The following is a 16,615-nucleotide window of genomic DNA, read 5'->3' as shown; positions in this document are numbered from 1 at the left end:
AGTATAAATGCATGCCAGGTCAATAGAAGGAAGCAAATGATCTGTCAGTGATTCATTTTATTTCCAAGCAGACCTTGAAGTCACATATTTTCAAGAGGAGAAATGTCTTTTTAGTCCCCATGAAAGCCAACACTGATCCTGTACATAAAAGCATACACTGTACATAAAATTTAGTAACTCTAATGCTTAACCATTAGTGTTGCTACTGCCAAGCCTAGGGCAGGATTTGAAGCCCAGTTACAGAACAGTAAAGTAAAACCATAAAGAAAACACAATAAAAAGCATGAAGTTTCAGTCGGAGTGCATGATCAAGTACATTTAGGCAAATGGCAACTGTTGTCCAGTAATGTATTCAAAACTAATACAGTGATCCTGTTAAGATACTTTGACATACTGAAATAACAACTACTTCAATAACCTTAAAATCATTAAAATTCCATGAATATATGTTTTTCAAATATGGTTATTAATCAGCAGGTCACTGCCTTCACCTCTTTTCCTCTTGAGCTTCCGCCGGCGCTGCTTGTTAACAAAGCAGGCAGCCATTGTACTGAACAGGACAGCTGCTGCCAGGAAACAGATGGTGGCCACAATACCAGCCACCACAGGCCGTGCCAGCCCACGCTCCTCCACCATCTCTGGAGGAGGGAAGACATCTGTGAGGGGAGGAAGAAACAGTTAGGGATTATTGGTGGATGCAGCAAGGTGTCAACGTGGTGATGGAAGCAAACAAATGTTAAAAAGGGGGACATTACAATTTACAGCTGGACATACATACAATACATACCATACTGGCCCAGAGGTGGTCTATCCAGATGTGAAAGAAATTTGTGATCAATGCAGTAAGGAGAAGCATTTGTTAAATATAGCAAGCAAAGTAAGAAAACTTCAGTTTTCTCACTAAATTTTAGGATATGGCACTCCTCTAGATTAATGCTAATGTCAAAATTCATTTTATGAGACTGAAAAAATGCAGTGGTGTGTTTCCACACAAATGTGAATTCACAGAAAAAGTGCACTGTGATCTGATTAAATTGCTTTTTAATAATATGTGTGCACAAACTGAATAAGTATGTTCTGATGTTTTCTTTGAGTATGCATATTGTATAAGCCCTATTGCCATGTCCACGTTTGTCTTAAGCTTTCTGCCATGCCCATAACTAAAGAGACATCCAATGCCTTAGCCAATGAGATTCAAATATGGTTTACTACTGTACTTCTACTGTCTTCCAAATTTGTCTTCCAAAAGTTATATGTCACTGGTTGCTTTGTAGTTTTTCCAGCAGAAAGTACTGTGTAGAAAACTGCAGTGGCAATAATACCACTAATATAAACCCTGCTGAGGTAATGGAAATTAGGTTACACATGTACATTTCCTGATTGAGAACCTTTGGTTGTTTCTGACTCTGTTAGAAATCCTCTAAAAGTGCTCTGCTTGGAAAAAAAATTCTGTTGGACAAGAGTAATTACAAATGACTAAAATAAAAAATATAATAATTAATTAATAGTCACCTGTTCAAGTTGTCTCCCATGTTACTGAGAAGTCCATTCTAAGCCATGATTAAACAAAACACTACAATTTCCAGTGCACACAATAAATGTCAATATTATTTTCTTTTATGAACATACGTATGACTGCAAATATGTAAGCAACACATTTTGCATTATAGCTTACTTGTTTTGTAATCTCCAGACTCTCACTGGTAATGGTGCATTTGTACAGTGGCATATTGTTATTTTCATTTAAGTAAAAGATCTGAATACTATTTCCACCAGCGATTCTCATTGAATGTCGACTAAAACGTTATAAGTCTACATTTCATTAGTCCAAGTTGTCTCCTGGACCACTAAATAATTTCTACTTTTCAGATTTGTGACCACTATATTCCTGTAGGTGGCAACAAAACATAATCATAAATGTTTAATCACAAACTGAGCCATAATACACACACATTTTTATGATTAAGCCATAATGGCTAATAACTAATTAATACTATTATGTTGCTTGTTGTTTTTAGTGTTCTTAGCACTGTGTCAGTATTATGGAAAGACTCAGGATAGACTCTTCTGAAAGTACAAAATTTTTTAAATCAAAGATATTTTTTAAATTACAGAAAAAAATTAAGGGAGTTTGCAATATAGTTGGAAGTACTAGACTGTGCTAGTTCTGCAAGAGTTTGTACAAAAAAAAAAAAACAGACAAAGAGGCTTGTTGCTGCCCTGCCCAAAGGTGACAATACCATGTCACTTTGGCATTAAGTGTTTATCCATAACATAAGCAGACACCACTTGCAGAACAACAGTGCACAACTGTCAGAGATTTATTACAGCTCAGATTGCCTGAATACAGTAAATATAGCTCTGTACTTTTAATGATGCTTTGCTTTCTGATGTTCTGTTCAACATGACTGGTTGCAATGTGTTGCAATTAGGAATGCATCACAAAATTAATGTGTCAGGCACAGTTGCATAGCATGATTATGATAATGAAACCCAGTCCACGTAGTAGAAAGGGCAATGTCTCTACTGTGCAGCTACTTTAACTCCTGCTCTCGTGTCTCCACATCTGTCCCCAGCTAATAATATTGGAGCTATTTTAGGGATATACATGCTAATGGATCACACTATAAGGATTAGGAGGTACAATATGTCAGATTTTGTTGTGAATTTGTTGGAGTGGTTTATGTGCTGCAGTGAAGCATGATATAGCAAAATGCTAAGCAATCTAACACCAGCAATATTAGGTCCTGAAATACATAAGCTATATGTATTCTCAGCCAAAGAACATATTTATATGTCAAAGAACAGGGTGTGTTTAGTATGGTATTCATTGACAATAGGCACAGCAGCAAAACTAATATCAATAAAAAAATAGACAGGAGCCTTTAAACACCACATTGCACAGCTTTCTTATTTTGCCAGTGGGGGGCAGCATAGTACTTCCAAAGGTTTAACGGCTCCAGAGCAAACGTTCTCTTCTACAAAAGCTGCTTTTACCAAATGATGTGTACTCAGTGACCTCTGTAGGGAAGTGCCATCACATTTGAGAGGTTTAATTTCAGATTCAAAACAAGACGACCAAAAAAAGCCGGGTTTAATTAATCTTTTTTTTTTTTTTTTTTTTTTTTAGCACAATGCAGTTCTTTGTCCCTGGAAGACAGGCAAAATGATGATGTCATACTTTTCAGGATGCTACAAAGAGGTGTTCAAGTAAAATGAGCTTATATTTAATAGTGCTGAGTGAGTAAAATGTGAAGTTGAAGTTGCTGTGTGTGCAATAGATTTAGAGCCTCTCGTTAGCTCAGAAATGTTAAGACAGCCTATGCTTACAGATGCAGGTTAGAGCCAGAGGTTATTGGGTTGAATCCCAGCACTGACAAGAAAAGTTAATCTGAACTCAAGGGTTTCATCCAAAACATCTGCCCTTTATTTATTCAGCCTCTGATTCAAGAATACTGAATAATGTGTGATTCATACATGAGATATTTGTATATTTACAATTTTGTTCAGTCTGACTACAGATAAAATTATTGTACTGCCTATGTATAGTGTGGTGTAACAGCTTACCTGTGCTGGACACTCCTACTACATTACTAGGCTCACTGATCATGTCATCCATGACAGCCATGATGCGGAACTCATACCACGCCTCCTAGGAACAGGAGAAGAGAAACAACATTCAGAGGGCAAACCATGAGTATCTCATATCTGGTGTCAGAAAGATTCATGTGGGCCCTAGGATTCTGTCTGTGTCACTGACAGTTATATTTTATTTTAGTTATGTTTTCGTGCCAAAATTTATCAGATTAAAAGGCTTAATGTAAGAACAGTTAGAAAATGAAGGAATATAAAAATGTATCATTCCTATATGAGAACCACAATGAAATACGTTGTCTGTTGTAAGCTACATTTTTAATGATTTTGATTTCTGTTTTTTTTTTTTTTTTTTTTTATTAAATGGCATGCTTCTTCTTTTCCTTTTGGCTGTTTCCCTTCAAGGGTTGCCACAGCAAATCATCCACCTCCATTTAACTCTATCTTCTGTATCCTCCTCACCCACACCAACTATCCTCATATCCTCCTTCACTACATCCAAGAACCTCCTCTTTGGTCTTCCTCTATTCCTACTTCCTGGCAGCTCTAATCTCAGCATTCTTTTACCAATGTAAAAGAATGCTGCTTACCATGTCCCTCCTCTGAACATGTCCAAACCATCTCAATCTGGCTTCCCTGGCTTTTTCTCCAAAACATCTAACATGAGCTGTCCCTCTGATGTACTCATTCCTGATCCTATCCATCCTCGTCATTCCCAAAGAGAACCTCAACATCTTCAGCTCTGCTACCTCCAGCTCTGCCTCCTGTCTTTTTCTCAGTGCCACTGTCTCTAAACCAGACAACATTGCTGGTCTCACCACTGTCTTGTCCACCTTTCCTTTCATTCTTGCTGACACTCTTTTGTCACACATCACACCTGACACTTTCCTCCACCCGTTCCAACCTGCTTGCATGTCTCTTCACTTCTTTTCCACACTCTCCGTTGCTCTGGACTGTTGACCCTAGGTACTTAAAATCCTCCACCTTCTTCACCTCTACTCCCTGTAACCTCACCGTTCAACTTGAGTCCCTTTCATTTACACACATGTACTCTGTTTTACTGCGGCTAACCTTCATTCCTCTCCTTTCCAGAGCAAACCTCCACCTCTCTAGATTTTCCTCCACCTGCTCCCTGCTCTCACTACAGATGATAATGTCATCTGCAAACATCATGGTCCACGGAGATTCCTGTCTAACCTCATCTGTCCATCAGCACAGCAAACAAGAAGGGACTCAAAACCGATCCTTGGTGCAGTCCCACCTCCACCTTGAACTCCTCTGTCACCCCTACAGCACACCTCACCACTGTCTTACAGCTCTCATACATGTCCTGCACCACTTGAACATACTTCTCTGCCACTCCAGACTTCCTCATACAAAACCACAGCTCCTCTCTCAGCACCCTGTCATACGCTTTTTCCAAATCTACAAAGACACAATGCAGCTCCTTCTGGCCTTCTCTGTACTTCTCCATCAGCATTCTCAAAGCAAATATTGCATCTGTGGTACTCTTTCTTGGCATGAAACCATACTGCTGCTCACAAATGCTCACTTCTGACCTCAGCCTAGCCTCCACTACTCTTTCCCATAACATCATTGTGTGACTCATCAGCTTTATTCCTCTGTAGTTTCCACAACTCTGCACATCTCCCTTGTTCTTAAAGATGGGCACCAGTACACTTCTCCTCCATTCCTCAGGCCTCCTCTCACTCTCCAAGATCTTGTTAAGTAGCCCAGTCAAAAACTCTGCTGCCACCTCTCCTAAACACTTCTATACCTCCACAGGTAGGTCATCAGGACCAACTGCCTTTCCACTCTTCATCCTCTTTAACGCCTTCCTCACTGATCTTTGCTACTTCCTGCTCCACAACAGTCATCTCTTCTACTCTCGGCTCTCTAACATTTTCCTCATTCATCAACTCTTCAAAGTATTCCTTCCATCTTTCCATCACACTTGTGGCACCTGTCAACACATTTCCATCCCTGTTCTTGATCACCCTAACCTGCTGCACATCCTTCCCATCTCTGTCTTTCTGCCTCGCCAACCTGTGCAAATCCACCTCTCCCTATTTAGAGTCCAACCTACCGTACAAATCCTCATACGCCCTCTGTTTGGCCTTTGCCACCTCTACCTTCACCTTACGCTGTATCTCCCTGTACTCCTGTCTGTTCTCTTCTGACCTCTCAGTGTCCCACTTCTTCTTAGCTAACCGTTTCCTCTTAACACACTCCTGAACTTCCTCATTCCACCACCAAGTCTCCTTATCTGCTTTCCTCTTTTCAGATGACACACCAAGTACCCTCCTATCTGTCTCCCTGATCACTTTAGCTGTAGCTGTCCAGTCATCTGGAAGAACCTCCTGACCTCCCAGAGCCTGTTTTAGCTCCTCCCTGAAAGCGACACAACACTTCTTTTTTCAACTTCCACCACTCGGTCCTCTGCTCTGCCCTTGTCCTCTTCATCTTCCTCACCACCAGAGTCATCCTACACACCACCATCCTATGCTGTCTGGCTACACTCTCCCCAGCCACTACTTTGCAGTCACTGATCTCTTTCAGGTTGAAACGTCTGCACAAGATGTAATCAACCTGTGTGCTCCTGCCTCCACTCTTATATGTCACCCTATGCTCCTCCCTTTTCTGGAAAAATGTGTTCACTGGATGTGTTCCATCCTTTTTGCGAAGTCTACCACCATCTGTCCTTCTGCATTCCTGTCCTGCATACCAAACTTACCCTTCACTTCCTTGTCACCTCTGTTTCCCTCATCAACATGTCCATTGAAGTCTGCCGCAGTCACCACTCTCTCACTACCAGGGATACCCTGAATCACCTCATCCATCTCCCTCCAGAATTTCTCCTTCTCTTCTAACTCACATCCTACTTGTGGGTCATAACCACTGACAACATTCAACATCACACCTTCAACTTCCAGCTTCAGACTCATCACCCTATCTGATACTCTCTTCACCTCCAGAACATTCCTAGCAAAATCCTCCTTCAGGATAACTCCTACTCCATTCCTCTTTCCATCCACACCATGATAAAACAGCTTGAACCCTGCTCCTAATTTATAAGCCTTGCTACCTTTCCACCTGGTCTCCTGAACACACAAGATATCCTCCTTTCTTCTCTCCATCATATGAGCCAACTCTCTAGTTTTCCCTGACAAAGTCCCTACATTCAAAGTCCCTACTCTGTCCTACACTCCTGTCCTTCCTTTTCTCTTTTTGCCTACGAACACGCCTTCCTCCTCTCCTTCTTCAACCAACAGTCATCCAATTTCCAATGGCATCCTGTAGGTCAACAGCACCAGTGTCGGTCATTGTTAACCCGGGCCGCGACCGATCCAGTATGCAAGTCGTATTTGTGATTTGCATGTTTGATTTGGCTGAAATTTTACGTCGGATGCCCTTCCTGACACAACCCTCTGCATTTGCCCGGACTGGCACATGAAGACACTGGATTGTGCCCCCCTGTGGTTGCATTTATTAAATGGCATGCTACTGAGTTTATACCCACACCCACACAAAAGGTCAATTTACATGTCACACGCAGTACTACTCAGTACTAATGGTGTCTGTAACTCTGGAGGGGCTGTTTTAAAACAAAAAAAAAATATTCATGATTGTGTCATAGTGATGTTATCAGGTCTTAGGCCCATTACAGGAAGGCTACAGTGACAGCTGGAGTTTAAGGTCTTCCATGCCCAAAGATCTAACAGCAGTAAGTTTGTGTAAGTTCCCATAACACCCAGACTTAGTGTTGTGTGCTACTAAACCATCCAAGTACTTGTTTAAAGAAATTTTTAAAAAGACAGACTTAAGGAGCACAATCTACTTGGCTGTACCTTCTCAAACATATGCTGTGGAATGAGTTGTTAGTTCAGGTCTTACCTACACTTTCCAAGGACAGATTGCAAATTTTTATGTGGACAAGTCTGTCAGCACAAACATCACACCAAATGCCCCCATCACCCCAATTCAAAAGGAAATAACTAAAAAGAGGGTCCCTCCTGGTAAAATGAACTTAACTAATATAGTAAGAAATTTGCAGCAGAAAAGTTATAAAAGCTAGGTATAGTGTGTGTATGGAAAGATAGCTGGGGAAAAGTGTGTGTGGGTGTTTGCTGTGCAAGCGAAGGAGAGATAAAAGCATTCTCATAGAACTGAGAGTGGTGGTTAGATTAAACAAAGAATATGTCATGGTAGGAGAATTAGCTGACATGAGCAAGATGTGAAATTCTGAAAAAGAAGCATTTTGTCCTCACCCAAATCAGTAAAAATATATTGATTTTCTGTAGCTGTAGTGAAAATCACTCCACAAAATGTCTTCTTCTCTAAAAAGCATACTGTATTCACAATTTCTGTTGATATAGTATATCACGGGGCATTTAATTTCATGTTGCAGTTGCTATTCTCACTGTTTGGTGGGTTCAAACTTGAGGAAATAAAACCTTATATGAGCTTTGTATGCTATCTACAAATTAAGACAGAGCGTAAAAACAAAAAATGGCAAGAGATTGATTGCTATGCAGTAAAATCCAGCGACCCAGAAAGTTAGCCTAGTGCACACCTACACTGTTACTTTTTACAACTGATTTTATATACAGTGGGTACGGAAAGTATTCAGACCCCTTTAAATTTTTCACTCTTTGTGTCATTGCAGCCATTGGCCAAAATCAAAAAAGTTCATTTTATTTCTCATTAATGTACACTCAGCACCCCATCTTGACAGAAAAAAACAGAAATGTAGAAATTTTTGCAAATTTATTAAAAAAGAAAAACTGAAATATCACATGGTCATAAGTATTCAGACCCTTTGCAGTGACACTCATATTTAACTCACATGCTGTCCATGTCTTCTGATCCTCCTTGAGATGGTTCTGCTCCTTCATTGGAGTCCAGCTGTGTTTAATTAAACTGATTGGACTTGATTAGGAAAGGCACACACCTGTCTATATAAGACCTTACAGCTCACAGTGCGTGTCAGAGCAAATGAGAATCATGAGGTCGAAGGAACTGCCCAAGGAGCTCAGAGACAGAATTGTGGCAAGGCACAGATCTGGCCAAGGTTACAAAAGAATTTCTGCAGCACTCAAGGTTCCTAAGAGCACAGTGGCCTCCATAATCCTCAAATGGAAAAAGTTTGGGACGACCAGAACTCTTCCTAGACCTGGCCGTCCAGCCAAACTGAGCAATCGTGGGAGAAGAGCCTTGGTGAGAGAGGTAAAGAAGAACCCAAAGATCACTGTGGCTGAGCTCCAGAGATGCAGTAGGGAGATGGGAGAAAGTTCCACAAAGTCAACTATCACTGCAGCCCTCCACCAGTCGGGGCTTTATGGCAGAGTGGCCCGACGGAAGCCTCTCCTCAGTGCAAGACACATGAAAGCCCGCATAGAGTTTGCCAAAAAACACATGGAGGACTCCCAGGCTATGAGAAATAAGATTCTCTGGTCTGATGAGACCAAGATTGAACTTTATGACGTTAATTCTAAGCGATATGTGTGGAGAAAACCAGGCACTGCTCATCACCTGCCCAATACAATTCCCTACAGTGAAACATGGTGGTGGGAGTATCATGTTGTGGGGGTGTTTTTCAGCTGCAGGGACAGGACGACTGGTTGCAATTGAAGGAAAGATGAATGTGGCCAAGTACAGAGATATCCTGGAAGAAAACCTCTTCCAGAGTGGTCAGGACCTCAGACTGGGCCGAAGGTTCACCTTTCAACAGGACAATGACCCTAAGCACACAGCTAAAATAACAAAGGAGTGGCTTCGGAACAACTCTGTGACAGTTCTTGACTGGCCCAGCCAGAGCCCTGACCTAAACCCAATTGAGCATCTCTGGAGAGACCTGAAAATGGCTGACCACCAACGTTCACCATCCAACCTGACAGAATTGGAGAGGATCTGCAAGGAAGAATGGCAGAGGATCCCCAAATCCAGGTGTGAAAAACTTGTTGCATCATTCCCAAGAAGACTCATGGCTGTACTAGCTCAAAAGGGTGCTTCTACTCAATACTGAGCACAGGGTCTGAATACTTATGACCATGTGATATTTCAGTTTTTCTTTTTTAATAAATTTGCAAAAATTTCTACATTTCTGTTTTTTTCTGTCAAGATGGGGTGCTGAGTGTACATTAATGAGAAATAAAATCAACTTTTTTGATTTTGGCAAATGGCAATTTTGGCAAAATTTAAAGGGGTCTGAATACTTTCCGTACCCACTGTATATGCAGAATTTGATTAACAGCAACTTTTGGAAAGCAAATTTAGTTTACCTGCAGTCTGACAATGGCCTCAGTGTTTCCATACTCTTACATTCATTATATATCTAACAAAAAATATTTTGTGCATTGAGATAATATCTGAGGTAACCAGCCTGCTGAAACACAGGGCAAACTTTTGAAATAATGCTGCATTTGATATCAGTCATCATAAAGTATAAAGCCTGACAGTACATTTTTGCCCCAGATTTGCCATTATAATGTGCTCATTTACTTGAAAACTGGGCGATAATGTACTAAATATTATTTGGCACCACGAAACTGATAGACAACTTACTGCTATTTTCTATTGTGTTCTTGAGTCATGGACTTTCAGTTTTTTAAATCGAAATGTTTCACCACCCATCCAAGTGCCTTTATCAGTCTGAGCTTATTGCCAACACTTAAGTCAATACAGGTGGGAATGAGTAAACAGGAAGAAACTAAATGTAGTCCAATTCACAGCATCAATAAGTTTCTGAACCCTAAAATTCTGTTTTCACTTTGTCATTATGTGGCACTGAGTGTAGATTAATGAAAAACAAAAATGAATTTAAGCAATTGTATTTCTGAAAAAAAGGGGTCTGGACTGTACACTTGTCTTCTAAAAACCCCAAAAAAGTGGAATAATCCTGCAGTTATCCTAATAACTGCAGTTATCCTACTAACTGCTCAGAGGATACTTGCAAAGTCAACTTTGTAAGTCCAAAGCTCTTTGTTTTGTAAACTAAAGACAGAACTAAATCAAATATAAGAGCACGGAGGCTTTCTACTACTTTGCACTGTTGAATGTCAAATGGGTTATACATTGAAAGGGCATGAATGTCGACTGGAGTATGCTCTCTTGTTTAATACTGTGTATGAATGATGTCTTGTTGCTTACCTGGATGAGGTCCCGAGCGAGCAACTCTGTCTCCCCAGCCGGAATGTTGTCGTCCAAGACCTCCCATCGTTCTCCCAGGCGAAACTCCATGACATAATGCTGGATAGGTGCTGTGTGATTGGCAGGTGGGATCCAGGTGAGCAGGACTCCCTGCTGCGTGCGATTGGCTGTGAGGCACCGTGGTGGGGTAAGCAGCACCAATGGTTCAGGGGTACTTACAGGAAATACTGAAACGCACATTAGAGTTGTGAAAATGTGTGAATTACAGGTTTAGTGAGTAGCAGCCCTGGTATGACTCCAGTCAGTCACATTTATACTTCATTTAACTTAACAAGGCTGTGATTAGATAGAATTCTATATGACCCCTTAAGACAACTTCATAAACACTTCATCATGCTCATATCCCAGGTACAACTGTCCAGACAGCCCATTTTTGGCCAACAAGCTGCTGTCCAATCTAGTTATTTAGAGAGAGTCTGAACTCACTCTGTGTTCATATTTCTCTCTCACACATATAGACACACACACCCATTTCTCTGACACCTGGGGAGACTGACTGAAAGATCTTCAAGTCCTTACCATTACCCTAATTCACCAATTCAAACTCATCCCTAGTAACAACAAACATAAACTCTGGCAAGTATGCAACATATTAGTAACTACTGTTTTCTAAAAAGATTAAGGCCTAATACTGTAGATGTGTCAGGATATCTGACTTGCAAATGAATGTTGGAAGTCTTTAAGAGCTTTTAAATGAGAGAAAGACAACAAGGAACCTCTGAGCTAAACACGTACGAATGGAGTACGAATAGTTAGACCAGTTTTCAGTGTGTCAGTTATCTTTAAGTAAATAATTTATGACAGCTTCATTTACAATTAATAACTTTTCCTTTCTTCACAGCTGTAAGGAATTTTATAACGTATGACAGTTCATCCTAAGCCTAATTTAAGTTTAAGGAGTTGGATTTACAATTCATAAAATACCAACAGAGTGGTGATGTTTAAAAATCGTCTCACATCAGACAGGCATTTAGCAGCTAAGCAGTTGTGTAACAACCACAACAATCTTAATACCATAAGATTGATGGTAATACTAATAAATGTGAATGAACTTGTCCAGGGTGAGTCCATGTAGACTTTTATCTATTTAGTTTTTAATCTGAAAATGAATCATGTCACTTAAGATCTCATTTTCCAGAAGTCTAGCTAGCATGTTCATCTAACCCTAATCAGGCACTGCTTCTGCTCTGAATACTCCTCAACTTTTTGCTGTTGTGTTTCTGCTGTGATATTTTCACCTGTAGACTTGAATGAATATGAAATTGAAAACTTATGAAGCACCAGCATGATCCTGTGCAGCTGAGGTGCAACTGAATTATTTAGTCTGTGAAACATCACACAACTAACACTAGCACTAAGGGTGTTATTTGAATTTTCCGGAGCTAAGGGCGTGATATATTAACGTGTCAGGCTTCATTTAAAGCACAAAACTTTCTAAAATAATTACTTTACCACTGCACTAATCTTCTCTGGAACGGTAAGTTCATCCATAGAAGTATATTTTTTGGGGGAATTTTATTAAAATTATTTAAGCGACTCAACTCCCAGTTGAGTAGTAGTGAGTATACTCACCTAGTGTGTTCACAGTGACAACCTCGCTGAAAGGGCCTGTGCCAAGCTTATTTTGGGCCAGGATGCTAAACTGGTATGTTGTCTCTGGCTCCAAACCAGGCACCACCATCCAGTCATGGCCTCTAGGCACAGGTATGGAAAGCCAGTCATGTGGACCTAAGTGTTCCCTCTTCAGCCTGCACAGGAGCCAGCGATGAACGGTGGGTGGAGACAGGAAAGATTGTTTTTTAAAATAACATGGAAGTACAGATTTCATTGCACTATTATTACAGTGTAATATGTAATTACTGCAGCAGTTTAAGTTCCATCACTAATCCAACTTTACATAGCCACTTAATTCACAAGATGACTGGTGATGGTAATAAGAGTTGATGGTAATAAGCCCATGCTGTTCTCAGCTTTGCACTTTGCCCTTTGCCCATGCTATACACTCAGTATCAACTGCACCTGATTACCAAATAAAGCAGAACAATGTAGACATGCAACAGCTGCAACAATCCGAATAGAAATACAGTCATATTGTGAATGTGATGCTTTTTAAGTAATGGCATGAAGTATACATTACTCTTAAAGTTAAACTGCAGTGCCTCAAAATTGGGTCTTATCCACAGTTAGCTTATGTTCTTCCATGTATACAGGTAATCCACATCTTCACAGTGCACACAAAGCCTTACACACTCTGCCCTACTGTATGTTCGACAGCTGAATAGCTCTGCAATACAAAAATTTTGCTTGTGTCACAGTTTACTTTAAAAGGTTTAGTGAGATACTTGGCATATGTCGTAACCTGCAGTGTTTTATATAATAACACCCCACAGGGTGAGTCTGTAAATTGAAAGTGAAATGTACTTTAAAATAACAGCATAACAATAGACGAATGGGAAAAATGTCAGAGTATAATGGCTTACAATAAACAGAGCTGAGCTTATTATGTCTTCACTGCACACCTGCACAGCTGTAGGTGTTTCACAGAGTTAAGATTGTATTTCTAATAAATACTCTGTTGCATATGGGATGATGCCTTACACCCTGTCCATTGTAAAGCCGTTTGTGGTTTAATATTGTATGTAAATAGCCTCCTATTGTGCAACAAACACACACACACGAAAACACAAAACTCAAAAGGTTTAATAATTATAGTTACAATAGGTAGTAAATATAGTATTAGCTTAAAATTATTATTGAAAACTGACTGACCTAACCTACTGTACTGCAATAATACTGCACTACTTCAACTAATACAGCACTTCAAATAGTAATTTCTTTGAACTGTAAGAACAACACAGCAGAATGTTAGAACTATTTTTCAGCTGTTTTTATATCTACATGATTATACTGTACAGTACAGTCAGGAATTATAAGGAACACAGAATAGGCTGAACCTCTACTGTATTTCTCAGGAACAGGAACCTGCTGACAGTGATATAGTCTTACAATAACAATCCTGTTAAACTGTTGGATGCAGAGAATGGCTAAGAATGCACCCATCTACTGGATTAAAGATCTAGCTAACCAAAAGTATTTACATGGTCCGCAGAATGTAATGTACTTACTACATAGCTCTTGCTTCATCTCTGATTATGAGATTAGTTGCCACAACTTTAACTACTTTAACTTACTACTACTTAACAACTTTAATTACAACTCTTGTAAAACCAGGGCACATCCCCTCTGAAAATGCACGCATGTTAGCAGCAATGTAACAAACCATGGACCTTGACTGAATGCTACTATACTATGGTAAGAAAGCATCCTATAAACTGGTCCTGTTTTAATTAGGATTGTGATAGTTTGCTTATGTTTTTATTGGGGTGATCATGTATCTTAGGAAACTGCATAAATCCACCAAATGTTTTTTTTTTTTTTTTTAAATTTAATCACTCTGCACAGCAAAAAACAGACTTGGGTAAAAACAATGCTTTATACTAGGCAAAGTTGAAAATACTGTATTTAGACATTTTGACATATATTAAATTTTGCATCCTACCCAAGCCAGAAATATTGTATACTACACTATACCCTTAACATTCTGTAAATTTGGGTTATGCTCGCTTGTAACAAATAATTTCAGAGTGATTAAAATTATACTGTGCCAGCCATGGCTAAATCAAATAAACATAAATCAAATAAATGAAATATTTCAACCCAGGCCTTTGAAGCAGCAGTAAAGCAGCAGCAGCAACAGCAGGACAGAGAACTTTGGGTCATGTTCAGTTTAGTTGCAACTTGCGTTTCACCAGAAATTCAAAGATGTGAGATGAAAACGCCCTCACACTGGATCGCCAAGTATTTCCATTTCTACGTGTTCACAACTGTTCTGAACACAACCTTGGAAAGACATTTTCAGAAACAACTGAGGAACTATTGAAAGAAGAAGAAAAAGCAGGAAGCAAAGCATGCTGAGATGACTCACACATGGCCGTACCAGACTGAGAATGTCTGCTGGAAACCTCCATCATAGCCCGCTTCCCAGGACACATTGGCCCAGGTGGAGGATGCCACCACATGGACACTAGTGGGGGCATGGGGGCTTGTGCCTGGTGGGAGAAAACAAAGATAAACGTGTTGTTAAAAGGGTACATTAGTCATTGAATGCCCCCGCTGTAATCAGTGTTGGGAGTAATTTTTTTTTTGCTATGCTGTATTACTAATAAAATTTTGGTAATATTATAGCCTTTACCATCTCAGTAATGCACATTATAGCCATGCATTTTAACCCAAAATTAAGTGGTATTAGTTTTTTTAAAGAATTTACCAATATTGTGAGACATTCCAGCATCACAGAAAAAAATCAGTGGGTAAATAAATCTATTTCCAGTTGCTGAAGTCTGATGCTTGAGATAACTGCAGAGATGGATTCTACATTTGAGAGATGGACATACACCCACTGTTTTCAGTTTGTCAGAGAAAAGGACAAGAACGTCATAGTGAAATGCAATCTATGTGCAACATTCAGGGAACTCTGCACTGACAAATGACCTCCACTGGATGTATATCAGATGAATCAACTACATTTTAGCATTTCAGAATGCCTAGTCATACTTATACGATTATTCAGGTCAAAGTACCTTGTCATGGCCTCGGACGGCAGTATTTTATTTACAGACCAGGTAAGACCACACCTTACTAACACCTTTATTATGATTGATGCCAAACGTCTTCAAATGCAACCAGTAATTTGACTCCTTAGTTCCATCGGCTGTCATCCCTCCCTGCCCATGTCATACAAACTTCAAGACAGTGGGTGCAGCAGGAGTAAAAGCTAATGCTGGTGAGAGAAGATGTAGGCCAAATTTTCAGTAATAAAACTTGGCTACATAAACCTCAAAACATCATCTAAAGGAAAACACAGAGCCGTATATAAATTCTGCAACGCAATTTCTACTGAAACAGCTATAACCATGTCAAATAATTGCTTGCTCAATATGCCAGTATTTCTCACCCTTACCGTACTTAAATAAGAATAAATATCTACCTCTTTTATGCAGAGGTCAAAGCAATTATTTCGGTCTGTGGTAATAAAATAAATTGGTGCGGCCATAAATCATATCAATCATATGGTTACAAAAAGCTGAAAAACCTGTTTTCCAAATGCCCTTGCTGAGTATGAACTGTACTGATCTACATACAGTAGTAGAGGTTCAAAGTGTCACTCTGCTGCAGTAAGTTGCCACTTTCACTGTTCATCATTTGCACCACAGCAGGTCGTGTGTTCTACTATAATGACTGTAGGTGGAGTTCAGCTTCCACTACCACGTACAGCAGCCTGTGCATACACAGACCATATGGTAGCCGATACTATAATGAATATCTACTTAGAAACTGAAATAAAGCAAAAGCCCAGTGGTCAGGATTTAACTGTAATTATTGTGTGTGGATTTTTGTTACTTTAATAGTTTTCACTTCATGATGACAATCAGCCAACCCTCTTTCCTAAAACATTCCTGTACAGCTAAACTGCAAACATAGATACAGTGGGTACGGAAAGTATTCAGACCCCTTTAAATTTTTCACTCTTTGTGTCATTGCAGCTATTTGCCAAAATCAAAAAAGTTCATTTTATTTCTCAATGTACACTCAGCACCCCATCTTGACAGAAAAAAACAGAAATGTAGAAATTTTTGCAAATTTATTAAAAAAGAAAAACTGAAATATCACATGGTCATAAGTATTCAGACCCTGTGCTCAGTATTGAGTAGAAGCACCCTTTTGAGCTAGTACAGCCATGAGTCTTCTTGGG

The 16,615-nt window shown here is 39.7% G+C and overlaps 1 protein-coding gene across 2 annotated transcripts in view; it reads right to left on the bottom strand.

The window, feature by feature from the left end:
• Positions 1 to 16,615, bottom strand: part of igsf9bb (immunoglobulin superfamily, member 9Bb) — a 199,357-nt gene that overhangs the window by 17,945 nt on the left and 164,797 nt on the right. For both annotated transcript variants that reach the window (XM_026328828.1, XM_026328829.1), the window contains exons 12-16: positions 14,801 to 14,912; positions 12,376 to 12,551; positions 10,744 to 10,970; positions 3,568 to 3,652; positions 492 to 656 (exon numbers count right to left, since the gene is read on the bottom strand). In XM_026328828.1, coding sequence (XP_026184613.1) covers positions 492 to 656; positions 3,568 to 3,652; positions 10,744 to 10,970; positions 12,376 to 12,551; positions 14,801 to 14,912 — 765 coding nt within the window. The remainder of the gene's footprint in view (positions 1 to 491; positions 657 to 3,567; positions 3,653 to 10,743; positions 10,971 to 12,375; positions 12,552 to 14,800; positions 14,913 to 16,615) is intronic.

This window comes from Mastacembelus armatus, chromosome 14 (genome assembly GCF_900324485.2).
Source record: "Mastacembelus armatus chromosome 14, fMasArm1.2, whole genome shotgun sequence".
NCBI classification, from domain to species: domain Eukaryota; kingdom Metazoa; phylum Chordata; class Actinopteri; order Synbranchiformes; family Mastacembelidae; genus Mastacembelus; species Mastacembelus armatus.
Note: the sequence above shows the minus strand (reverse complement) of the source record. Positions and strands in the feature narration are given on the sequence as shown.